The sequence below is a fragment of the Siphateles boraxobius genome, unplaced genomic scaffold (assembly GCF_051911475.1).
Source record: "Siphateles boraxobius isolate OS27281-9 unplaced genomic scaffold, OSU_SipBor_1 77, whole genome shotgun sequence".
Classification (NCBI taxonomy): domain Eukaryota; kingdom Metazoa; phylum Chordata; class Actinopteri; order Cypriniformes; family Leuciscidae; genus Siphateles; species Siphateles boraxobius.
The window spans coordinates 18,573,206-18,599,667 of NW_027509205.1; the positions used below are offsets into that span (position 1 = coordinate 18,573,206).

The window sequence follows — 26,462 nt, forward strand, 5'->3', positions numbered from 1 at the left end:
TTGTTTTTTTTAAAAGATCTTCTACAGAATCGATTTTAGATGAATCCTGAAGTTTACATAAATAAAAATGTAAAGCACAGGGTTCAAGCAACAGTGTGTAAAAGCTAACATTCTGCAAGCATAATATGCATAGTCGAGTCTAATGCTTACTGTACAGTCTGTGAATGGGTGGATTTTCTGATCGGTCAAAGATTTTAAGAACATAACGATGTTATATGGAGCCCAACCGATAAAAAACACCAGTGCAATGCAGAATATTAGTCTAACGGTCTTGTGTCTCTTATTGGTCCGAGATTTTGTTATTGTCTGAAGCATTCTGGCATAGCAAAAACCCATGATTAGAAATGCAAAGAAGAAAAAAGCATTTTGAAAATAAGCAATTCCAGTTTTCATTTCAACACTGTCATATTCACAGTATGTATTATTTGAATGTGATATAACCTTGCTATTAAGTGATTCCAGCAGTGAAACCGCTCCGCTCAGGATCCAAACGATAAAAGGAGCGACTGAAAAGCCTCTGCATTTCTCCCAGTCAGACAGAGGATGAAACACTGCCATGTAATGCTGAATGGTCATGAGAGTTAAGAACAACACGCTGCTGTAAAAGCCAACATAGAACAGAAACTTCACCGCTTTACAGCCAATATCCCCAAACGTCCAACCCCAGATGAAGTACGAGGCCCAGAATGGAAGTCCAAAAGTGAACAGCAGGTCTGACACAGCCAAATTGAGGATGAACACTTTGGTCAGGGATTTGAGACTCTCATAAAGTGCCAGAATGACCAGAACAAGGACATTACCAATGCAGCTTAACACAACCACTAATGAGAAGAAGACTGGAATAATAATGGATCCAACTTTCACCACTTCATCTTTACGACACAACTCGTCTACATAGTCATAACTATAGTAGTCAGGATCCATTGTTTCCTCTTCAGTCGTGTTATTCTGCAACATCATGAACTTCTTCAGTCTGATTAGATTTGTCCAAGTTCAGTTCTTTACTGCTTTCTGTGGAAAATACACTCAAACATTAGGACAAAAGAATAGAAGAAATTCATATGAATCAGTTTGGCTAAATTTATTCCAGTGAGAAAATTCTAAATAAAGCCTGACATTTAGTTCTTACCTGCTGCTCTTTTTCCACTGTCTGTGTCTCTTCTATAACTGAACGGAATCAAACTTATTTGAAAACCACTGTCCCCTTTATTTTTTGTGTTGAGTATATCTTGTCGAGACAGCTGAGCAGATCAAATGTGGAAGAGGAGTTTACCTTTACTGAATTTATAGGTTACTGGATGGGGAGTAACCTTTTTTTTTTTTTCACAATTGTCCAGAATGTGGCTTGAGGGTTAACCCTCACCCCTCCCCAACTCATCTTTTATTTTTTTTATTTTTTTTATTTAGTATTCATCGGAGGGGTCCAAGACCCTAGGACTTTTGTCGCACTTGAACCACGAATTTGGGTGACCAGACGTCCCGAGAAATTCAGGACAGTCCCGAATCCGGCCCTAATTGTCCCTAAAATTATACTAAAGTAAAATCTTGAGTATTTATCACTAGTTATTAGTTATGATAAAACATTAAAAACTGTCCGTGGAGGTTGAGTCGTCCTGCAGCCAGCCCCCGCCAGCTGCTATTTGGTTGCAGCATCTTTTTTGTTTCTTTTTTGAAGCTCTACAAAGATACCATAGGCGTGAATTTAGATATATATTTGATAAGCTCATTTTCATTCATTGGTTTGTTTCCTTGACATGTCTGATGGTGTACCGGAACCCCAAAAGCAAAAACGTCTCTCCAGGTACCGGGAGGAGTGGATGGGGAAGTATCCATAGTAGCCAAACTATCCCATATAGAACTACTATAATATTTTTTTTATAGAATATACTGTTTATCTAAAGTTATTTAGTTAATTGTTCTGCACATTTGCACACAATTTCTTTTTTATTTTTTTAACAAAAGCAGGTTTGCTGGTTTATTTAGCACGCCGCATTGAGAATATACCACTTAGTACTGTAATGGCCCTTTCACACTGGACGCGTAACGATAAAAACGAAACGAAAAAGCGAATAGTTCTCTTCAAAACCATTCAAATCAGTCGCGCTTCAACATACCAAAACTTTCGCGCCGACAGCTGAGAAAACATGGACACTTCATCCTCATCATCCAGTGAAGAGGAGCTTTTTCATTTTATTTAAAAGACAGAAAAGAAGGTTTTGGGTGCATCCGATCTTAAAGAACAGAGAGTCGGAAGGGGAGTATGCTAACCTTGTACAGGAGCTAAAACTGTATCATGGCCGGTTCCGAACTTACTTTCGGATGTCTGTGGGACAATTTGAGGAGCTTCTTCAGACAGTGGCACCGCATCTGACGAGACAAACCACAAACTTCAGGGAACCAATCGACCCGGAGCAGCGTCTGGAAGTTTGCTTAAGGTGAGCTGTCCTCTTAAAATCACCAGGGGCTACGTTTACATGCAATCAAATAACGTTTAACAATCCATTAGTAATCAGACTAAAATCTCAATTGGACCGAAAAGCCTTCATGTAAACACATCGATCCGGTTGGGCTCGATATGAACGAAATTTCGTTCGGATTGAAAGGGGTTGTTTATTCCCCGATCGAGAGAACAAATAAACACTTGATCAGATTGAAATCCGAAACTAAAAGGACTGCGCGTGCATTGAAGTCGAAATAGCGTAATGACGTATGTCACGCTGAACAAGCTGTCATATAAATGAGTGTCCCCCAGTCATTCTAAAATGTTCCTGTCATTGCGTCTGTTAAGTGGAGCAGGACAACGTCCCACCAGTCCTTGTTTCAGACTCTCATCCACAGACGACTGGTTTTGGACATTTTAAAAAATATATATATTTGAAGCTTGTGACACGCACATAAAACCGATCACATGTTTAGCATTTATGTTAACACTAAGTTCGGATTCATTGATCGGAATGAATCCAGTCCGATTGAAATAAAAGTTGTGCATGTAAACGTGGCCTGATTGTCATGTTCAAGTGTTGATATTACGATGTTTTCAGTTGAGTCAGTCACAATGTAAACATTAGTCGTACTGACGGCAACACATTCACTTTCCATAGTCACGGACACAGTAGGTTTTTTTTTTTTTAAATCAACCATTTTTAGCTCAAAAGGTTGTTATCGTTGGACATTTCGTTTACAGAAAAGAAACCCACTCACATGACCCGTTTCAATATGTGGGAAATGTGAGTAGCCCAGGCTATAAATAGGCTACTGTCTAAGATAAGATAAGAAACCCTTTATTTGTCCCACAGTGGGGAAAATGTATGCCTATGGATTTAGACCTATAGTTTAACTAAACATTCAAAAGGTACTGTAGTGTTCAATTGTTTAAGTAGAGCTAAAGAAGGTAACAAATGTAGTATAATAACACACAATGACAGGATATAGCCTAACTGAATAAAAGCATCACAGAAGACCCAGGAACAGTTTTACCTTTTATTGTTAATAATCACATGTCTGAACAACACATTTTTACTATAGATAAAATGTGGTTTATTTATACTTTCAAATGTACATTATTCTAATAAATTAATTATCCTCATTTATATTCCTCAGATTCCTTAGCACAGGGGATTCTTTCACCACCATAGCCGCCAGTTTCCGCCTTGGAATTTCCACTGTGTCCAACATTGTGAAGCAAACATGTGATATCCTCTGGGAGACCTTAAAAGACACCTACATGCCAGTCCCCAATGAGGAGCTCTGGAAGACAACTGCCCTGAGATTCTCTGAAAAACGGGACTTCCCCAACCCTATCGGTGCTTTAGATGGGAAGCACATTGTGATTCAGGCACCAGCTAATTCTGGCTCCCAGTTCTTTAATTATAAGGGAACCTTTTCTGTGGTTTTGCTTGCCTTGGTTGATGCCGACTACCGCTTCCTAATGGTGGATGTAGGGGCATCAGGACGCAACAGCGATGGTGGAATATTTTCCAATTCTTTATTGGGACAGGCCCTAAATACTGGGAGTTTAAACGTTCCGGAGCCTTCTCATCTGCCATCTGCACCAGAGCTGGGGGCGTTACCATTTGTAATTGTTGCAAATGAGGTGTTTCCTTTAAAAACGTTCCTTCTCCGTCCCTACCCTGGAAGACGCCTGCCAGATGACAAGCGCGTGTTCAACTACAGGCTCTCCAGGGCTCGACGTATAGTTGAGAATGCTTTTGGCATTCTCAGCCAGTGCTGGAGAGTCTACCAAGTGGCAAGTGGCTCCAGAGACATTTGACAGCATCGTAAAGGCAACTTGCATCCTGCACAACTTCCTGCGAAGGGCCAATGGGAACCACGGTGCAGAGTCTGACAGTTCTGATGGCGCAGTGGCCAGTGAGCTGGGTGACATTAGAGGTCTTCGAGGGAACAGGGCATCAGCTGAGGCACTAAGGGTGCGGGACACATTCAGACGTTATTTTAGCTCACCTGCGGGCCAAGTTCCATGGCAGCTTCTTAATGTGAACCGAGGTCTCCCTCAATGACCTGACTGATTTATTTCTGAACATAGGGGGAAACATTTATTTTCTTAAGAAGCAAACATAACATTATTCAATTTTATTGTTCAAAAAGTAAATAATTTGAGTTTGCCTGTTCAAGGAACACTCCACCGTTTTTTCATATTAAACTGTTATTCCCTTAACTAAGACGAGTTGATACCTCTCTCGTCTCAGTGCGTGCGCTCAATCACTCTGGTGCACGGCGACACTTTGATAGTCCAGTTCATTCATTAGGATCCGTACAGATTTTAACTTCATCTCTGTTTGGATCCTAATGAATGAACTGGACTATCAAAGTGTCGCCGTGCACCAGAGCGATTGAGCGCACGCACTGAGAAGAGAGAGGTATCAACCCGTCTTAGTTAAGGGAATAACATAGTTTAATATGAAAAACGGTGGAGTGTACCTTTAAATGTAAGTGTATTTCATGAAAGTATATCTTGTATTCGTATATTTGTTAATAGTTTGTACTTTGATCATTTGAGACCTTTAAAGCCAGTGAAAAAACACCAATGTCTTGATTTTTATTTATTTGTTGAGATGTAGCTTTACAGTAACTAAACAAGAACAGACAGAACTTAAATGACACAAAATAATAATAACTGACAACACAATATTAAAAAATAAACTTATAGGACAGTGTACGTTGACGTGGACGGAAGGCTAAACTCCACCCCATGAACCATTTCCTGAATTTTAATTTTTAACCAGGACTGCCGCTCTGAAGGCAGCCTTCTCATGGCTGGGGCCAGGCTCATTAAAAAATTATAGGTCTCATCTTTCTCCTCTCGCTGCCTGACTTTCTGGTCCTCCCTGGCCTTTTTCCTCGCTAAATAATCCTCAAAAAAGTCCTTAGACTTCCTTTTCTGAGGAGGTGGACAGAAAGGCTCTCCCTCGCTCTCAGATGTGCCCTGACCTGCATCATCTACCGACTGCTGCTCCTCCTCCTCAAGATTGCTGCAGACCCTGTTCAAACGCATTCTGTAAACTTTCCCCTGCAACCTCATTATACAAACTCTGTATTATTTTTTAACTTCATCACTGTATAAAGCTTATAAATCTGAATAACTGAACAGGCTACAGCTACCCTCTGAAAGAAGTAGAAGCCTCAAGGAAGCTCATGCACTCCATATATTTCCACCTCTTCCTCTGTTTTCCAGCCTGTCCACTTTTAGTTTCCTTTTCCTCTCTCCTTTTCTCACATGCCCTGAGGTTTTTCCACAGTCTTTTTGCGTCTTCAACTAAACAGTACGTTTTTTTTATTGTCAATACACATTACATGTAAACACGAAGTAACAAGTTAAAATCATTCGACTAGAAACTGTAGATATCACACAGTATAGTATACTAAAAGCAGCCCTAAATAGTCTCACTACATTTTGTTACATTTTCAAAGTAAACACGGTCTCTGTCTCTATCTTTGACGATAATAGTGTTAGCTTTCTATCCCAAATATAGTTTAGCCTGCTAACGTTAGCCTACAAAGCACAGGACTAGCTACACAACGACTAAAAGAATCACACAACATACTCACAGTCGTGATAACCGAGTTGGTTGGCAATGCTACGCCACACATTATCTTTCAATTCGTTGTCCTTATAGTTTTTATTCATTTTGTCAAACAAAACGGGGTTTGTCGACACACACGCAATCAGAAGGTCCGTCATTGTTGCTGTGACGTCATCTTTGTTTCCCTGTATGTTATTGGCTGAAGCCTTTTCTGTCGCCGCAAAAGTAAAAAAAAATCGTCATTGAAGCGAAAAAAAAAAAAACGTTTTTTCGCTGCAGCAGATTCGCGTTCGGTGTGGAAGCACTCATTACACAAACAGCTGATCAAAAAATTAAACCATCGCGCGAATTATTCGCGCGTCAAAATCGTGTCCAGTGTGAAAGGACCTTTAAGACTTTGAATATTAAAGTGCAAAATAAGACCTGGCCACTCTTGTGGGTTTGCTACTGTTACAATTTTAAATCGTATAAGGGTAAAAACATGCCAGGCAGACACTGATGATAGCAACACAGCTACAACTAATAAAATTGATAATGGGTGTGTTTTGTAGTCTGCGAATAATTAAGCATTGACCTTAGTCAATCATATTGGCGACACCATGGGTCCCCAAATAAAATTATGCTTAGGAACCCATAAAGGCTTGGGCCGGCCATGTCTGCATGCATGACAGTCTCAACCACAAAACGAGATCCACCGTAAGTCCGTTTCAAAAGGGCAAAGTCTAGCCGGGCTCTTACAATTCAATAGCATCCGCATTCAGCACAGTAGCGACGGCACTCCTAACTCCCCGTCCCTATACTCACTCCCCGCACCCGCTATATCTATGTATCTTAGTCGCCGGCGGGCCTAACCAACCGCGAATGACACCCCTATCCCGAAAAGGTGAGTACCGCTGTCTGTTTCCTCACGGTGCTGATCCACTTGTCCGTGCGACACTTCATTTTGAAAATTGTCGCGCGTCAAAAAGGTGGCCGATGCCCATCTTTATGCAAATGAATTCCGTTAAACGCGACTCGACTATCCAATAGGAGTAGAGCGTAGACAGGGGGAAGTCTCTCGCAGGTCCTCTGTTCCGCTACGCAACATTTCCCGCTCGGTCAAAACCACGCCCATAGCGGTAAACAGAGGAACGTCCATCAACGTACAAATGTGGGGGAGGCGTCGCGACACCACACGACAGTCGTGTCGGACAAGTGGATCAGCACCGTCACACTGTAATCGGAACCAAGGCCACGTTCATCGTCGGTCTTTAGCGCCCCATTTAAAGGAGAACCTTTGAGGGTGTGTTAAAAGTAGGGTTGCCAACTTCAGAAAAGAAAAATACAAACAATGATTTGTCCCAAAAAAATGATTAATTCTCAATTTAGAGTTTGTTATTGGTATGGTCTGATGCGCATGAGTGTGGGCTGTGATTGGATGATGACCGGTGTCGTGATCATTTTCAAGTGTCGTGTTGCTGTTGTATCGCTCAGTGGTCAGATCAGCATAGCAGTCAATAAAAAGGACAAGGGAGGTCACGTACGGGACAAATAAATTAGGCCCAATATACGGGACGTCCCGGCTAATACGGGACAGTTGGCAAACCTAGTTAAAAGTTGCACTGGGTTCTTATACAAATGCTATTGAAATACCCATGTCGTATAATTTAACTTTAGAGACGGTCCCTAAATGCGCGAATATTGAACGTTCAGTGTCAAGCCAACTTTATGCCAGTAGCCTATTTCACTGGGAAATGCTAGCGTGAAACTTTGCGCGTTACATTTATATGCTGAGTCAATCTGCTTTGCCTTTACCATCCATTAAAGGGGCATTCGGCAACTATTTCAACTTAATCAAACCGTTTAGAACTCATTTGGATGGTTTAATAACCTGTTCTGGTGGGAATGGTGACTTTCCCCGCTCCCCCCTGCATTCCGGAAAACCAACCTTGCAACATGAGGATTAACGTCCCGGTAAATTGGAAATAGGAAGTCTCGTGAGAAGCGAGAACGAGGGAGAAACACAAACTGCTTTACGGCAATTCGACATAAACACACACGCCACCCTCAATGTGTATGATGTATTACCCACCTCGGTAGACATAGCTCCACACGATAAAGCTGGCCGGCTCCGATAATAACAAAGGCACATGAGCAATTGTAGAAAGGGGGAGGAGGGGCCGCAAGTGAGTTTTTTTTACGACATTGTTGTGAAATATACGCCTCACAGCTGTAGGGGACCTCGCTGAGAAAACATGCAACAACAAAAGTGAAAATCACAGAAGAAATAGCTAAAGTTGCCGAATGCCTCTTTAAGCTACTGATGGCTGGGGAATCCTGGAGTAGCCTATGACATATTGAGGGAATCCCCAGCAGCACAGTGCTGCAATATAAAGTTAAGAAACTAAACAACCTAGAGAAATATATGTCTACTATCTCGGATGTAACGTTTGATCTGTAACGTTACATCAGTATCGGGGAATAACGTTATAATCTCGTTCACGGTAGAGAAAGCTGCTTAATTAAAAGTAACCGTGACTTGAAGACTTAAATATAAACATAGCTTTTGTGTCTTTATCAGCTTTTCCATACTGGCCCTGATAATCATCACAAATACTTACCGCTTGCTCTATTTCTGTAAATCCGTTTTTATGAATGAATGACTCTCTACCCGTTGCTCTGGTTTTCTTCGTCAACCGCTTGCATCTCCTGCTGGAGATGGGGACTAACAGCAGATTGAGATTATGAATTGGCAATCTATTCCTGCAGTTTCCGGATGTGAAATGTTGAATTTTCTGTTGAATTTGAACCACTGGATTATTTGTGGAAGCGAATTTGTGAAGCGAAATAAAATGGACCGAAAATTGCATGTCGAACATTATTATAGGTTATAATTTTTAACATAATTAATATTTTGGACGGAAATCTGAAAGGAGAATATGGATTATTGAATTTTTAATAATGAAAATGTGTGTAAAATGTTTTGAATTGAAATATTCACAGCTTAAATATACAACCATGTTGAATTTCAGCCCATAAAAATGCAAGCCCCAAAAACACGGTTAATGCAATGCATATTTTTTTCAAGTAGTGCAATTCAATTCAGCTTTTTTGTTTCCAAAACATTTGGCATTATTTTACTTCCATACTGTTGATGGACCCCATAGACTTCCATAGTATGTTTTTCCCGTACTATGGAAGTCAATGGGGCCCATTTACTGTTTGGTTACTGACATTCTTCAAAATATCTTCTTTTGTGTTCAGCAGAAGAAGAAATACAAGTTTGGAACAACTTGGAGGCGAGTAGCCATATGATGTCAGAATTTTAATTATTGGGTGAACTGTCCCTTTAATTTGTGCTAACACTTTATTTTGATCGTCGCTGAACAGACATTCTACTGACTCAAGTTTTGCAACTACATGTCAACATATTCTACTAACATATTCTACTAACATGTAGTTGCAAAGTTACTAGTCTAAAGTGGACCATTGAAATAAAGTGTAACCTCATTCTAATATGCTTGAGAAATGTTGAAAACAGCTGCTTGATGTTTTTCTGGATATTTGTTCAGGATTCTTTGAGTAAAATGTAAAAAAAACAGTACTTATTTGAAACTGAAGTATTTTGTACCTTTATAAATGTCTTTCTTTACTGTCACTTTTGATGTGTTTAATGCATCCTTGATGAATAAAATAATTAATTTCCTTGATCTTTTGTAACTTTTGAACTGTAGTGTATGATGTAATGTACATTGTTAGAATTCCTGCTTTTAACAAACACAATAAACAGAAAAAAATAAGAAATTCTTGTCAGGGTAGAGCAGAATTGCTTTATTTTGGACACATTTTCTTCAGTATCATCCGTAAATGTTTCTGGAATTTTTCTCCAATTAAAGCATAAAGCACTGGGTTAAAACAGCAGTGTGAAAAAGCCAACAGTCGGCAAGTGTAAAATGCATAATCAAGACGAATTGATACCTTACAGACTGTGAATGGAGTTAAACCATAATCCTGCAAAATTCTCAAGAGCATCACAATGTTGTACGGAGCCCAACCGATGAAGAACACCAGGCCGATGCAGAATATTAGTTTGATAGTCTTGTTTCGTAGCCTTGTTCGGGACCGTGCAATTGTCAGAAACATTCTGACATGGCAAAATCCCATGATGCAAAATGCAATCAAGAAAAAAATGCTTTGTAAATAAACAGCTATATGTTTTGCTGTAATACTGTCAAATTCACAGTAAATATTATTATCGTGTTCCAAGATTTTGCTACGGAGTGAGACTAACAGTGCAGCCGTCCCGCTCAGGATCCAAATTATGAAAGGAGCGACTGAAAAGCCTCTGCATTTCTCCCAGTCAGACAGAGGATGAACCACTGCCATATAACGCTGGATGGTCATGAGAGTTAAGAACAACACGCTGCTGTAAAAGCCAACATAGAACAGAAACTTCACCGCTTTACAGCCAATATCCCCAAACGTCCAACCCCAGATGAAGTACGAGGCCCAGAATGGAAGTCCAAAAGTGAACAGCAGGTCTGACACAGCCAAATTGAGGATCAGGATGTTTATCAGGCATCTTAACTTCATGTACAGCACCAGGATGACCAGAACCAGCAGGTTACCAATGCAACTAAACACAACCATAAGAGTGAAAAAAAGTGGAATAACAATGGATCCGACTTTCACCACCTCCTCTTTGCGACATAGTTGGTCTTCTTCTAGATCATACTCAGTAGGTGTATAGTCTTCAGTCATGATGTTCTCTGTATGATAATGTTAATTTTGTTATTAGAATTCATTGTAGTTGTTTACTTGCCTAATAAAAAAGATACAAGATACAATAAAGAATAATCTTATTTTATTATACTAATAATTCTTACCTTAATTTTGTCAGTCCTGTTAGTACTAATGACTCCTGGCTAACTGGACGGGGATATTTGAACGTTATGATGATGAATGGGAAGGTTAAATGTGTGTCTGCCTAAAAGCTCAGCCATTCCTCTTCACCTCAAACATGAAATGAAAGTATCACTTTCATAATGAAAGTTAATTGTTTTTTTTAAAAGTGTTGCAGCAATTCCTTAGAAACACACTCTAGGGTATAGTTGCCAGTTAATGGGCGTTTCGAAACTGTTGGTTTATAATGGTGTTCGTATTATTCACTTTATTTCCATGTTAAGAAGTAAAACAGCATAATTTAAAGGTCGCATAGTTCTAGGTCTTGCTTTTGAATCAACAGCAGGACTGAATTTGCATGATTAATGTCAGTAAATAGATGATAAAAATGCTTGATGGCTGCTTTTTTGTAATTGTTTTTCAAATCATGCATTTTTGTCATGATTATGTTAATTTCAAAACTTATAGATGATTTTATGAAGATGATTATGGTTGCAGGGATCTCATGTACTGTGTATAGGCTGCAATATTTTTTTGTTATTAACAATAAAAAGTAAATGCATACAAAAATGAGTTTAGGATCTCAAATCTTCCATTTTCCTGTTTATGTAGGTCAGTGATGACGCTGTGCTTCCTTCCACAGACCACATTGATTCACACTTTGTCACGTGAAAGAAGAAAATGTCAATTTCCAGTCATAACTACAGTTTGCTAATTTCATTGCAGAAAAACAAAACTGTGTAATCTGCATTTTCACAGACAGTTCTCATGCGGTTTCTTTTACAGTAATTTCACGTGGGAGTATTTGAGAAATTCACAAACACTTTATTCAGAACATATTTTTCTTTCGTGTATTCAAGCTGGCATGAACTCAAAACATGTTTTTACACAAAAATAGCATTTTTCAAGGTTTTGTTTAATGTTTCATAACGATAATGATGATTTGATCCAATCTGCTGCAAGATTCTTCAATCTTCTTCAATGCTTCTTTTCTGACGACTCAAGTATTATCTTGCCAAGTAAAACAAAGCACATTATTCATAGATTTAAATCTTTACATAAGACCCTCCTTGGAATTGCTCGCAAGTTATTACGGAACCTTGCATCTACAAAAACTAAAAAGGCTGGGTTCAAACAACAGTGTGTAAAAGCTAACATTCGGCAAGCATAATACGCATAGTCGAGTCTAATGCTTACTGTACAGTCTGTGAATGGGTGGATATTCTGATCAGTCAAAGATTTTAAGAACATAACAATGTTATATGGAGCCCAACCGATAAAAAACACGAGCACAATAACAAATGTTAGTCTAACAGTCTTGTGTCTCTTTTTGGGCTGTTTTTTTTTTATTGTCCGAAGCATTCTGCAATAGCAAAAACTCATGATTAGAAATGCAATGCAGAAGAAAGCATTTTGAAAATAAGCAATGCCCGATTTAATTTCAACACTGCCATATTCACAGTATGTATTATTAAAATGTGGTATAACCTTGCTATTAAGTGAACCAAGAAGTGAAACCGCTCCGCTCAGGATCCAAACGATAAAAGGAGCGACTGAAAAGCCTCTGCATTTCTCCCAGTCAGACAGAGGATGAACCACTGCCATGTAACGCTGTATGGTCATGAGAGTTAAGAACAACACGCTGCTGTAAAAGCCAACATAGAACAGAAACTTCACCGCTTTACAGCCACTATCTCCAAACGTCCAACCCCAGATGAAGTACGAAGCCCAGAATGGAAGTCCAAAAGTGAACAGCAGATTTGATAGAGCTAAATTGAGGATGAACACGTTGGTCAGGGATCTGATATTCTCCAGAACGACCAGAACAAGGATGTTACCAATGCAGCTTAACACAACCACTGACGAGAAGAAGAACGGAATGAGTATGGATCCAAATTTCACCACTTCATCTTTCTTACACATCTGGTCTTCATAGTACTCATCATAGTAGTCACTGTCAGTTGTATTCTCATCAGTCATGTTCGTTCAGCAATCACAAACTGACAAGATCCAATTTGTCCAGGTCAATTTTTTTGCTCGTTGTTTGCTAGAAAAAATTAATAAAAAACACTTTGAAACAATTTTTACACAGGTATTGCATTTGAATTTTAGAAATAATTACAAAGAAAATGCGTCACACAGATTTTTTCTTTTTTTTTTTTTTTACAGTAGAGGATGGTATAAAAAGTCATTAATGCAAGCTCTGCGTTTTTTATAAGGGGAAAAAGAGAAGTTATAAAAGTCAGTTTAACTGGAGTAACCTAGACAAATGCTAAACAACGCACGACTTACCTTAATTCTTGATGATATGGACCTTGTAGTGCACAATGATCATCAGAACAGCAGATTACCGACTGCTGAAGATGACCGCAACAATCTCTATTATAAAATTAACTGGAATTTCATGAACTTTGTACATCCATGTTCACATGAAGCAGATGCTGTTTTCTCATGTGATGATTGTAATGTGAAATGTTCCTTAGATCATAAAAAATAACCAAGTTAGAAGAATGTATCTAATCAGTGTAATAAAAAGAGCAGTATGATTGTTCTGTTGTCGACATGCATCCTCCCTCAAACCTCAGCCTCTAGATCGTTTCATCTCACATACACAGAGGAAGCTGAAGTGGCTTTGAGATCTTTACAACTGAAGTAACCGTTCATCTTTAACCCATTTGTAATTACAGGCATACAACAAATATAATACACTCAAAAGAAAAGCAGGCTTCTGTCAGACACTTCATATATAAAACCTTTTAGGAGTTCCCGTAATGGGATAATGTTATGGATGTAGTTTTAATTGATTAATTTGTTTAAAAAATTTTTTCTGTTTTGATTAAAGGGGCTATGCGTAGCTTTTTACTTAAAAAAATCTTTAAAGGAGCCGTATGTAAGAATGTGGCCAAAACTGGTACTGCAATCACTTTGAAATTACTGTAGAGCGGTGCATCCCCTCTCCCTCCTCCCTGACTCGAGGTTGCCAGATACGCTTCAGGATCCAGCAGGAACGTAGGCTGCTACACGAAGCTTTTTCTGTTAATTATGTTTATGCTTCAAATGAGAGATGTGTTGCAAAGTAATTATATATCGCAAAAAATGTACTAATGGCGATTAGCCAAATATAATCGTAAAGATGTACGCTCGTATGTGACAGAACATTGTTAGAACAGTAGCTGTTAGTCTAACTTGTAACGGTAGGTATCTGTCATTAACGTAAGTACAAGCAGAAGCCTCTGTCACTGTGTGTAACCGATATCAAAGATACAGCTATTCATTTAGCTGACGCTATAAGTGAAAGCGACCAGCTGTATTTTTTAACTTACCCTGCACGTCCATAACGCTAAAATATGCAATGTGAAAGATTACACGTCATTCTATTATTTTTGGCTGTAGAACTTGCATGATAAACAGTAATGGGCGTGCTAATGTTGTTTTCCTCTGCGTCTCAGCATAATAACAGAGAATCGGGCTCTGATAATGTATTCATTGCTAATGTTAGCAATGGCGACTCGGCGTTGTTATTACCCAAACAATTCCTTACCTTTTCAAGTCGATGACCCACCTCCTCCATATGAGCTAACGTAACGTTACTTTGCACGAACATGCATAACTTTGTTCGACTGTCATGAATATTTGAAATGTCCATTTAGATCAAGTACAAGTTAGCCAAACATAAATGAATCTTACCTGTCCAGGAGAAAATTAGCAACGTTGGCGTCTGTCTTCAAATTCTTCTCCGTTTTCAGCCGTCTCCATCTTTCAAAGGCATCTCCTATACAGATCCTTGTTTTATTTCGGACTTTGTCACAAGGTATTTCGGATTCATAACAAGTTTTTTTTTGGTTTCGACAACGTTAGACTTTTTTTTTTTATCCGATTCCGACACGTTTGTAGCTGCAGCTGTGGTAACTAGCAGAGCTGGCAACCCGGATGCCGCAACACTACTGCCTTCGTGATTGGTAGATAGGTGGAGGGTGGCGCATCAGACCAAAACACATGCCAACATCAACATTAGTTGAGGGCTGCAACTTCACTTTTTAAATGACAATATCCTGGCCGGATTACTGTTCTCAGTGATATAAGTATTTGAAATGAACATGATTTCTTAATGTCTAGTGACATATCAGGGCCATTTCATGATTAATTGAAATAAATTTCTTACATACAGCTCCTTTAAGATAGAGTTTTCATTTGTACATTTATGAGCCAACCATAATGTAATAGAAAGAATGACACCTTAATGTCCACCACGGTTGTCTCTATCAGCCTGTAGACTCAATTGTGGAGGAGTCGGGTTCGAATTGGCGCGAAAATTCACAAGACGTGACGTCATGCCCGTTCTCGTCTACTTCGGGTTACATCCGGACGCCAGCCATTAGTAAGTAAGGTTAGTGTTTCAAATGGACTCTGTGGACAGAAAGAAGCGACCAGCCTCCAGCACAATCCAGACACCCACGGAAACTCCTCGTAAGTTTTTTTTTTTTTAAAAGCCTTATCTAGTGCGGCCAAAATAGAGAGTGACCAGCGTCGGGCACAGACAAGAGTCAACATCGGAGCGGCATTTGATTCTTGGAGGGAGCTCCGGTCAGCGCTGGGTATAAAAAGAGACCCCGAGCTGGCATTCTTTTTACTGCAAAGGTAAGACATAGTTACAGGCCATTTGCAGGGTCACTGCTCTCCTCAGTACTCTCCTCCACAAACTTGAAAGTCTTCTGAGCTATCCTAACAGAAAAAAAACTAATTATTTACAATGACAAGTGTTTTTAGTGCAAAAGTTCATGTGGTATTCTGAATGAAAATAAAGTATGACAAGTTCATACATCAAGGTTAGAGTTCCTTTTAAAAATTTTATGAATAAAAACAAAACTAATTAAAACTATTTCCATAAAATGATCCCACGATGGGAACTACTAAAAGGTGTTATATATGAAGCTGAAAGAACCCTTTCAGATTCTATATACAGGTCCTTCATAAAAAATTAGCATATTGTGATAAAGTTCATTATTTTCCATAATGTAATGATAAAAATTAAACTTTCATATATTTTAGATTCATTGCACACCAACTGAAATATTTCAGGTCTTTTATTGTTTTAATACTGATGATTTTGGCATACAGCTCATGAAAACCCAAAATTCCTGTCTCAAAAAATTAGCATATCATGAAAAGGGTCTCTAAACGAGCTATTAACCTAATCATCTGAATCAACTAATTAACTCTAAACACCTGCAAAAGATTCCTGAGGCTTTTAAAAACTCCCAGCCTGTTTCATTACTCAAAACCGCAATCATGGGTAAGACTGCCGACCTGACTGCTGTCCAGAAGGCCATCATTGACACCCTCAAGCAAGAGGGTAAGACACAGAAAGAAATTTCTGAACAAATAGGCTGTTCCCAGAGTGCTGTATCAAGGCACCTCAGTGGAGAGTCTGTGGGAAGGAAAAAGTGTGGCAAAAAACGCTGCACAACGAGAAGAGGTGACCGGACCCTGAGGAAGATTGTGGAGAAGGACCGATTCCAGACCTTGGGGGACCTGCGGAAGCAGTGGACTGAGTCTGGAGTGGAAACATTCAGAGCCACCGTGCACAGGCGTGTGCAGGAAATGGGCTACAGGTGCCGCATTCCCCAGGTCAAGCCGCTTTTGAACCAGAAACAGCGGCAGAAGCGCCTGACCTGGGCTACAGAGAAGCAGCACTGGACTGTTGCTCAGTTTTGCATGTCATTCGGAAATCAAGGTGCCAGAGTCAGGAGGAAGACTGGGGAGAAGGAAATGCCAAAATGCCTGAAGTCCAGTGTCAAGTACCCACAGTCAGTGATGGTCTGGGGTGCCATGTCAGCTGCTGGTGTTGGTCCACTGTGTTTTATCAAGGGCAGGGTCCATGCAGCTAGCTATCAGGAGATTTTGGAGCACTTCATGCTTCCATCTGCTGAAAAGCTTTATGGAGATGAAGATTTCATTTTTCAGCACGACCTGGCACCTGCTCACAGTGCCAAAACCACTGGTAAATGGTTTACTGACCATGGCATTACTGTGCTCAATTGGCCTGCCAACTCTCCTGACATGAACCCCATAGAGAATCTGTGGGATATTGTGAAGAGAAAGTTGAGAGACGCAAGACCCAACGGTCTGGATGATCTTAAGGCCGTTATCGAAGCATCCTGGGCCTCCATAACACCTCAGCAGTGCCACAGGCTGATTGCCTCCATGCCACGCCGCATTGAAGCAGTCATTTCTGCAAAAGGATTCCCGACCAAGTATTGAGTGCATAACTGAACATAAATATTTGAAGGCTGACTTTTTTTTTTGTATTAAAGACACTTCTTTTATTGGTCGGATGAAATATGCAAATTTTTTGAGACAGGAATTTTGGGTTTTCATGAGCTGTATGCCAAAATCATCAGTATTAAAACAATAAAAGACCTGAAATATTTCAGTTGGTGTGCAATGAATCTAAAATATATGAAAGTTTAATTTTTATCATTACATTATGGAAAATAATGAACTTTATCACAATATGCTAATTTTTTGAGAAGGACCTGTAGAACCATTTCTTCTAAGAGTGTAGAACTTTTTTTGCATAACTTGCAAAAAAAAATCTAACTTGAAAATTTAACAGCCAAAACGCTTAATTTTTTCCACTTTTAGTTGAAAATGGTGTCCTTTAAACCGCCCTTTAGTGTTCTTTATCCCTGTGTTTAGTCAGTGGCGGGTTTAGCAAATTGGGGGCCCAAAGCGAAGGTAGGTATGGGCCCCCCCATCCCTTCTTTAAAAGAGAACGAAAACAAATGTACCGACTGAAAGCTAATCTACGGGGAAGTAAAGGTTGGAGAGGAGAGGGGAGAGGGTCCCCTTTAAACCCTGCATACATTTCTTTACTCCAAAATGAAGATGGAAAGGAGAGAACACACAAAGTGTAGCACTACACAAACTAATAGTCATGATGGAACACAACAGAGAATACGGTTTCAGATAACACCTGTCTTTGCCAAAATGCCAGGAAAACCAGCACGGTTTATTTTTTTTTAAGATCAAATTAATATCAATATAACCAGCAAGACAGGTAGTTATGGTAAACCCCCACAAACAGTCATATAGCCTACTTAGCAAAACATCACAAACAGCAACACATCAAATATTGCCAAGATGAATAATTGACTTTGTATGAGTGAGGGAGGTCAAGTCAATCTCATTGCACTTGAGATTGACATTTCAAACATTCTACAAACAAACATTTTTATAGGTTTATATATTTTATAATGTAATAATTTCACATCTAATCTACAAATGAATGTAGAGACACCATAAAGACAGTATATTTTAAATACTTGTTTAATGGTATCTTTTTATGAATGAAGGTCAGTAGACTTATGACTGATACTAATACAGCTATTGATGTCTGGATAAAAATTATTCCCTTTCTGTAGGATGTAACGTTATAACTTACACGTTATCCTCACCTTGCATCACTTCACATAACAGCTGCTGCTGTAGCGGCATGTATCCCTAACACAGAAAGCGTAAAAAAGTTTGCCATTTTTGGTAGTGTTGCCAAATACATTTCGGCGTCTTTTTTCTTTTATTTGAGCCGCTTGGGTAACTTCGTTTCATTTTCGCGTTTAGACTCGTCTTGCTTCGTTGTGTACTTCCCAGTCCTCCTGTCATTGTGTGTTTATGTTTCGCCGTTTCGCGCCTCAGCGCGCAACTTTACGGACTAGTCCATTCCATTGAGAAAGTAAGGGGTGTTATGTGTAGGGACAGATAACCTTGAACTGGACATTTTAACTACTACTTCAACATTTCAACGTATTTCTTAAGAATATTAATAATATTTACTATGCTTTTGAAGTGTTCACGATGATAAGAGGCTTTCATTTTTTTTCTTTTCCATTTTTTTTTGTGGGTTGACAGCTTAGGTCAAACTAAACGCAGTGGCGGTCTTAACATAGAGGCATAGGTAGGCGGCTGCTTGGGGCCCCCTAAGAGCGGTCGTAGTAGGGGGGCCCCCAACCAGCCGCCTACATGCCTCTATGTTAAGACCGCCACTGCGTTTAGTTTGACCTAAGCGGTGTTCAAAATCACCCCCTATACCCTCGTTCACTATTCCCTATGTTACTCAATTAATGTAGTTAATTTGAGGTATTGACATTCGGACACTGAGTGCGCCGAAAAGGCTGCCGCTTTTGCATAGTTTGGGCGGTTTAATAATTATTGGAAACCTAGTGTGGCGAGCGGGGGCTAAGGAGCAAGAGGTGCTAAAAAGATAAGCAACCTGGGAGTTCACATTAATAAAACTCTAATATTTACAATGTAGCCAACTACGCCACCTCAGGATTTTCACCAAAGGACATGTAATCCTCAAACACAGGTCCGTTCTTCCCAAGGAAGACTGAGACAGTTCTGACAATTAAAAGCAATTTATTACATAAACCTTTTCACATTGAGAAACACCACATTCACTAATAAATACCTTTCAGACATTTACCTCTTAATTACCCACAGATGTAATACAGAAAAGGTATTTTAAATAAACAACAAAGAAAAAAAACAAGAAAATAAATACGGCTTAATCAAAGACACGAACGGGAAAAGGAATCCCTGACCCACCCTGTAAGTAACCACTTATTAGACTGCACCCACACGCTAGTGACCCTCACTACAAATGCAATGAAGCAAATCCACACTCAAGTGTGTTGAACACCACATCCCAAAAGCGGGTGGGCCAAATAGCCTTTCACAAATGTCTCAGAGAACCCACAGTACTTAAATTACAGGTTCCCTAAAAGAATACTCAAGACACACAGCATATTTATACAGTAGACAAAAGCAGCAATACATTTACAATGAAGACGAAACAGCAGCGTAGTCTGGGTCCGTGCATCCTGCTGATTACACCGCTCCGAGCTGGAAGCATGGCATTAGACACGACCCCCAACCTACACACACTTACAGCAGTGAGATTTAAGCACCTTTCAGAGCATAAGAAAATCCCCAAAAAGAGATCATACTCACTGCGTCAGAACAACGTATATAAAACCACTGCTTGCTGTGACATGCTCGCTGCACTGCAACAACTGTAAATAAGGGCTTTAGGTTACACACCAATATTACCCAGAAAATTAAATCACATGCAACTTTACACAACCACATACCAGAGATTGGAGAAATAAGTAACCCATACTACACGACTCCGGGGAAAGGCAGAAAATGGAAACCTAGACATAGCTAAACACAAGTTCAGCTACCTGTGCACCTTGCTTTTATTATAAGTGCAATCATGATAATGATTAACCAGCCGGTATCTGACACAGCTGAATCCATGGGGAAATTGTTCCCATTCTCCACCAGGGGGAGTAATGGAGGAAAATCCCCAATCTGCTACACTAGCAAATTGGCAGCTCCAGTAGAAATTAAAAGATTTATCTTGAACTTTGTTGTGTAAACTAGCTTGTATCAACAATTTAATAATCAATTAAAATGAATTTATACCTGTATGATATTATGCTCTACCCACATTGGACCAGCGACGCCATCATGCGAAAATTCAGTTGGCACAACTCTCACATTGCATTATGGTTATTCTCTATTCATTGAGCGTACATGTACACTCGTTATTGCGGTGCATTGTGGGATTGAATCAGTGTCCTCGATAATGTTTATGGTTTCGGACACCACTACAAATGGCTGTCCCATCAAAAAGTGCCCTATTTATAGGGCCAATTTCGAACAAAGCCTTAGCTTCTTTATGTGTGATCATTTATTTACATTACAACCCATTGTGTTCACCTGTGTCTTGTTTAGCTCCATTGTCCATTGCTTAACAAGGTGGCGTTAATGGACTGTTTTTATGTTAGTTTGGATGAACCGCTGTATTCTCTAATGTAATGGAATACAGGCAACTGCACCCTGGACCAATACATCCTCTATGCCCTTCTGCTCAAAAGGTCCATGCTGACTATAGGGCTGGGTATCGAGTTCGATACTTTTTAGGCACCGACCGAATTGCCTTTATACCATCGAGTATCAAATTTTTTCCGATTTTCGTTAATCTGGTCAGTGTCAGTGAAACACTAAGCATGCAGCATGTATGATGTGCCTAAATCAAGTGCTGGTGATTGGCTGTGGCGAGGGAACACTAAAACTAAAACAGTTTCCTAATGTGTGATCATTTGTTTCCTTAGCAACCCATTGTGTTCACATGTGTCTCATTTAGCTCATTTGTTTGGTCTTTGTATTTAAACCCTCTGTTCAGTTGTTTGTCTGTCTTCAAGGTTGGTTTATGTTGCTTTTAGTTCTTCTGTGCCATGGTGTTTTGTTTTGTTTTTATTTAGATTAATAAAGTAACAGATCCACTACTTGTCTCATTGTGGAACCAAACCATGAAACTCAGCATGCTATATTTTACATTTTAGACAAATTGTTCTTATTATTTCTTTGATGGAGAAGAGAAACAATATGTTCAATAAACAGAATTTGAGGTAATGAACCTGAGTGTGGATGTGAAACTGTTTCAGTGAACAGTTCTTGGACCATTTTTTCACGGTTTTAAGGACATTTTAAAAGTCTAAAAAACCTTTTTCCACTATAAAGAACCTTTGTGTAATGGAAAGGTTTCATGTCACTATAGATGCCAGTAAAGGACCTTTAAGAGTGAGGGGGAGATGCTTTACAAACTGGACCCATATACTTTATGCTCATTCTGTACTTTTCCTGTACATTATTCATTTAATTTATACCATAGAAGCAGTGACAAAAAACATGAAAGAAATAATGTAATGTAAACACAAATACCGTAAAAAAAATGTAAACACATACAGTAAATTAAAGGTATATATATACATTATGTGAAAATATTTTCTGCGTTAATGACGACACCTGAAGGAAAATGGAACATTTGTCATTGGTTCTTTCATTACGTACTTCCAGTTATATTTTTATATGATCTTGAATGAAATGAGAACATCAACCACAAAAAGGAAGAACAGATCTTTAAAACACGATTTTCTCAAAACTGAATGCTTTTGCAGCTTGATAGAGAGAGGAATTTTCCTGCCATGTGGCAATATTTCATTCTTTTTTAATTTTTTTTTATTCGCGCATATTAAACAGTTGTAATGATATTGGCAGTAGCTGTGCAACAGCTGTACACTCTTAAATAATTAAGTTTTTTTATCGGTTCCATAAAGAACCTTTAACACCAATGGAACCTTTCCATTGAAAGGTTTTATAATGGAAAAAGGTTCTTTAAGTTTTCTAAAATGTTCTTTACACTAAGAGGTTGCAAGTACTGATCACTGAAAGGTATTTTGGGGAACCGAAACTGGTTCTTCTGTTGCATCTGTAAAAAAAACTTCAGCTGTAAGCTTTATTTTTAAAAGTGCAAGTACATCATTCACACATTCACATCAACTTAGAACTCATTGTTGGTTCATAGCATTCGCTAAAAGTACTTGAGTTTTCTCTTAGTACATTGAACCCTGCGATATATTTTTTGCCAATCTGGCTTGACTGAAATCGAGTTTTTTTTTTTTTTTAAAGATCTTTTGCAGAATCAATTTTAGATGATTCCTGAACTTTATGCCAATAAAAACATAAAACACAGGGTTCAAGCAACAGTGTGTAAAAGCTAACATTCTGCAACCATAATATGCATAGTCGAGTCTAATGCTTACTGTACAGTCTGTGAATGGGTGGATTTTCTGATCGGTCAAAGATTTTAAGAACATAACAATGTTATATGGAGCCCAACCGATAAAAAACACCAGTGCAATGCAGAATATTAGTCTAACGGTCTTGTGTCTCTTATTGGTCCGAGATTTTGTTATTGTCTGAAGCATTCTGGCATAGCAAAAACCCATGATTAGAAATGCAAAGAAGAAAAAAGCATTTTGAAAATAAGCAATTCCAGTTTTCATTTCAACACTGTCATATTCACAGTATGTATTATTAGAATGTTTTATAACCTTGCTATTAAGTGATCCGAGCATTGAAACCGCTCCGCTCAGGATCCAAATGATGAAAGGAGCGACTGAAAAGCCTCTGCATTTCTCCCAGTCAGACAGAGGATGAACCACTGCCATGTAACGCTGTATGGTCATGAGAGTTAAGAACAACACGCTGCTGTAAAAGCCAACATAGAACAGAAACTTCACCGCTTTACAGCCACTATCTCCAAACGTCCAACCCCAGATGAAGTACGAGGCCCAGAATGGAAGTCCAAAAGTGAACAGCAGATCTGACACAGCCAAATTGAGGATGAACACGTTGGTCAGGCATTTGAGACTCTCATAAAGTGCCAGAATCACCAGAACAAGGACATTACCAATGCAGCTTAACACAACCACTAATGAGAAGAAGACTGGAATAATAATGGATCCAACTTTCACAACTTCATCTTTGCGACACAACTCATCTACATAGTCATAACTATAGTAGTCAGAGTCTTTTGTTCCCTCTTCAGTCGTGTTATTCTGCAACATCATAAACTTCTTCAGTCTGATTAGATTTGTCCTTCAGGTTCAGTTCTTTAATGTTTTCTGTGGAAAATACACTCAAACATTAGGACAGAAGAAATTCATATGAATCAGTTTTGCTAAATTTATTCCAGTGAGAAAATTCTAAATAAAGCCTGACATTTAGTCCTTACCTGCTGCTCTTTCCACTGTCTCTTCTCCAACTAAATGGAATCAAACTTATTTGATAGGAAATTAAAGCATTGTCCCCTTTATTTTTTGTGTTGAGTATATCTTGTCAAGACAGCTGAGCAGAAATGTAGAAGAGGTGTTTACGTTTACTGAATTTATAGGCTACTGGACGATTAGACACTTCCCCTTTTTCTTTTAACCAAAAATAGAAACATATAATTCATCTGTTTTTATTTATATTTTTAAAAAGCTTAACCCTTAGTCGCTCCTCAAGTAGGGTTCACGTTTTGATTTTTTACATGACAATATCATATTTTTATTTACTTCTCAACTATACATTTATGCTGTGTTTTTGTGGATATTTGGTAGTTTTTTTAACCTATTTACTGCACAACTACTTAACTACACCATAAATTGGCTCATAATTTATTTATTTTTGTATGTAAATGATGATCTTCTTAATTAAATCTAAATTGTTTTTGGACATTGCTCTGTGTTTGGGATAGAATACTGCCATCTGCAGGTTTGTGGAAAAACTCTCAGTCAAAGTCAGTTAGTGCAGCAGATTAATGGCATATTTCAAGAGAATCGTTCAAATTGGTACATAGAAGCATGAAATTTGGCACAGATACTCTCTAAGCGTCATTTTTTGGAAAAAGGCGTTGGCCACCCAAAAATTCAACATGGTGTCACGGGAACACACGGGAAAACAGGTAGATCCAAATGCAGCATATTTATTATTAGGGCAATCCAATTCATAGTCATCCAGGCAGGGTTCAAAGTCCATTTTAGCAATCCAAACACAAGAAACAAAACAAGAAACAGGTTAGAACACAGACCAGAAGTGTAGTGACGAATAACAACGACTCCGTAACACATACTGACACAGACATGGAATATATACACACAGATCTAACAAGACTAACAATGAACAGCTGGGACAATGATTACAGGGAACAGCTGAGTGTAATGAACAGTGATAAGTGACAGACAGAATGCTGGGAATTGTAGTCAATGTGAAGGACACCGTGAAAACGAGGATCTCTAGTGACACCCGGGGAAACACAAACCAGACACTGTGACACATGGTGGCTATTTTTTCAAGATGAATCCTTACATACATTTTTGGAAACAGTGGCAATGAACATAGGTAATGAGGGAAGTCATCTTCAAAAATGTTTTCCTTCCTGAATTTTTACCGGCCACTTCCTTTTTCTAACAGTGGCCCTTCCTCTCTGTGGACTGCATCTTACCGTGGTGGAAAAGCTTGTGTACTCCAATGAAGCTGAGAGCTATGCCGGCGGGGATTTTATATCCCTGGCAACTTTAACTAAGCCGGACAGGTCAAAGGAGAGGCACACAAATCAGACATTGACTATTTGTCAGAAATGGTGGCCATCTTGAAAATGGTCGCCATCCTGAATTTTTGAGTGGCACATAACTTTTTCTAAAAGAGTGTTCCTTGAAGAGTATTTCTGCCTAATTTTATGCTTGGATCATCATATGAACAATTGAAATAATTCATATTTGACAGGAACGGTGGCCATCAAGAAAGGTGGTGACAATCTTGAATTTTTGAGGGACAAGCATCTTTTTCCATTAACATGTTCTTTAGAGAGTATTTGTATCAAATTTTATGATGGATCACTATTTGAATAATTGATATACAGTAATAAGCATTGAATAGCAATGGTGGCCATCTTGACTTTTTGAGTGGCCAATGCCTTTTTCCAAAATAGTGGCCCTTAGATAGTATCTTTGACAAATTTCATGCTTATATACCAAAGTGAATGATTTTCTTTAATAATCTGCTGCTGTGTGTGTGTGTGTGTGTGTGTGAGAGATTTGTTTGTTCCAGTTTGTGTTTATGCTCTAGTCCTTGATTTAAATGTAGAAATTTTCAAATTTATTCTGGATTTATTATTTATTTTTTCACAAACAAAATGACAAAAAGTAATTTTTTCATTTTCCCATTCATTTTCAATGTGGGTCAATTTGACTCCAAGGACCTTAAACGGTGAAAAAAAAATTAAACGCCATTAGAACAACCAAATCAAGCCCAGATTTGTTGTGCATGTTAAGATAGATTATTTAGGAAAAGTCACAGTGTTGCATGCCCCTGAGATGAAGGTTAACAGTTTTTAAAAATGAAGGACGAATGCAGTGGGGTCCACTGGACCCCACAGAGTGATTAAGGGTAAACCAAACTTGTGGGCGGGGCTATAGTCAGTGGTCCAATAAAAAATTATCTCGTCTCTGAATCCCGCCCTCAGTGGCGGAAAGTTCTGTCAATAAAAAGACTAGCAAGGTTGTAGCTACTATAATATGACATGGGCATGTCACATCCAAAAGATGGTAGATAAATGTAAAAGGATATTAAATGTCATGAGATGTCTGTGTGGAACAGATTGGGGGGCTATAAGGTCAGCATTAAACACCATCTATACAGGTCTAATGAGATCAGTGTTTGACTATGGCTGTATAGCATATGAATCAGCTTCTAAAGCAAGTCTAAGCAAACTTGATGGTGTGTACAATCAAGCAATGTGGATACTTAGTGGAACAATAAAAACTTCTCCAGTTGCTGCAATTCAAGTGGGGGAGATGCCACTGCATTTGAGGAGGGACCAGCTAGCACTGGTATACTGGGCAAATATCAGGGGGCATAAAGGGAACCATATGTCTCAGACAGTGTTATGGGAATGTCAGGAAAAAGAAAGTATGAAGGTTAAAAGTTATGGGTGGGTTATAAAAGATAAGGTGAAAATTAGTGGAATTGGTTCTCTGAACATCAGCCCAACTGGCATATTCAGTTGTGCCTCCTTGGATATTAGAGGAATTGAAGGTTGATTTAGGACTGTTGGAGGAAAGGAAGAAAGATGGAGTAGATAAGTATGGG

At 38.9% G+C, this 26,462-nt stretch overlaps 4 protein-coding genes across 4 annotated transcripts; all 4 read right to left on the reverse strand.

Moving 5' to 3' along the window:
* On the reverse strand, positions 1–23,680 carry LOC143725966 (chemokine XC receptor 1-like). Its single transcript, XM_077218907.1, has 2 exons — positions 23,566–23,680; positions 1–1,011 (listed from the first exon to the last, which is right to left on the reverse strand). The coding sequence occupies exon 2, from the start codon at positions 958–960 to the stop codon at positions 22–24; it is 939 nt and encodes a 312-aa protein (XP_077075022.1). The 5' UTR covers positions 961–1,011; positions 23,566–23,680; the 3' UTR covers positions 1–21.
* On the reverse strand, positions 9,837–11,018 carry LOC143726050 (chemokine XC receptor 1-like). Its single transcript, XM_077219036.1, has 2 exons — positions 10,907–11,018; positions 9,837–10,789 (listed from the first exon to the last, which is right to left on the reverse strand). Exon 2 carries the CDS (start codon positions 10,779–10,781, stop codon positions 9,852–9,854), a length of 930 nt encoding a protein of 309 aa, XP_077075151.1. The 5' UTR covers positions 10,782–10,789; positions 10,907–11,018; the 3' UTR covers positions 9,837–9,851.
* On the reverse strand, positions 11,780–13,367 carry LOC143725999 (chemokine XC receptor 1-like). Its single transcript, XM_077218955.1, has 2 exons — positions 13,215–13,367; positions 11,780–12,969 (listed from the first exon to the last, which is right to left on the reverse strand). Exon 2 carries the CDS (start codon positions 12,900–12,902, stop codon positions 11,961–11,963), a length of 942 nt encoding a protein of 313 aa, XP_077075070.1. The 5' UTR covers positions 12,903–12,969; positions 13,215–13,367; the 3' UTR covers positions 11,780–11,960.
* Positions 22,271–23,666, reverse strand: LOC143725965 (chemokine XC receptor 1-like). Its single transcript, XM_077218906.1, has 2 exons — positions 23,566–23,666; positions 22,271–23,455 (listed from the first exon to the last, which is right to left on the reverse strand). The coding sequence occupies exon 2, from the start codon at positions 23,399–23,401 to the stop codon at positions 22,382–22,384; it is 1,020 nt and encodes a 339-aa protein (XP_077075021.1). The 5' UTR covers positions 23,402–23,455; positions 23,566–23,666; the 3' UTR covers positions 22,271–22,381.
* Positions 23,681–26,462: the final 2,782 nt, after the last annotated feature.

Excerpts from the sequence above, each read along its gene's own strand:
- LOC143725965 (XM_077218906.1), bottom strand. The coding sequence starts at position 23,401 with ATGATGTTGCAGAATAACACGACTGAAGAGGGAACAAAAGACTCTGAC.
- LOC143726050 (XM_077219036.1), bottom strand. The coding sequence starts at position 10,781 with ATGACTGAAGACTATACACCTACTGAGTATGATCTAGAAGAAGACCAA.
- LOC143725966 (XM_077218907.1), bottom strand. The coding sequence starts at position 960 with ATGATGTTGCAGAATAACACGACTGAAGAGGAAACAATGGATCCTGAC.
- LOC143725999 (XM_077218955.1), bottom strand. The coding sequence starts at position 12,902 with ATGACTGATGAGAATACAACTGACAGTGACTACTATGATGAGTACTAT.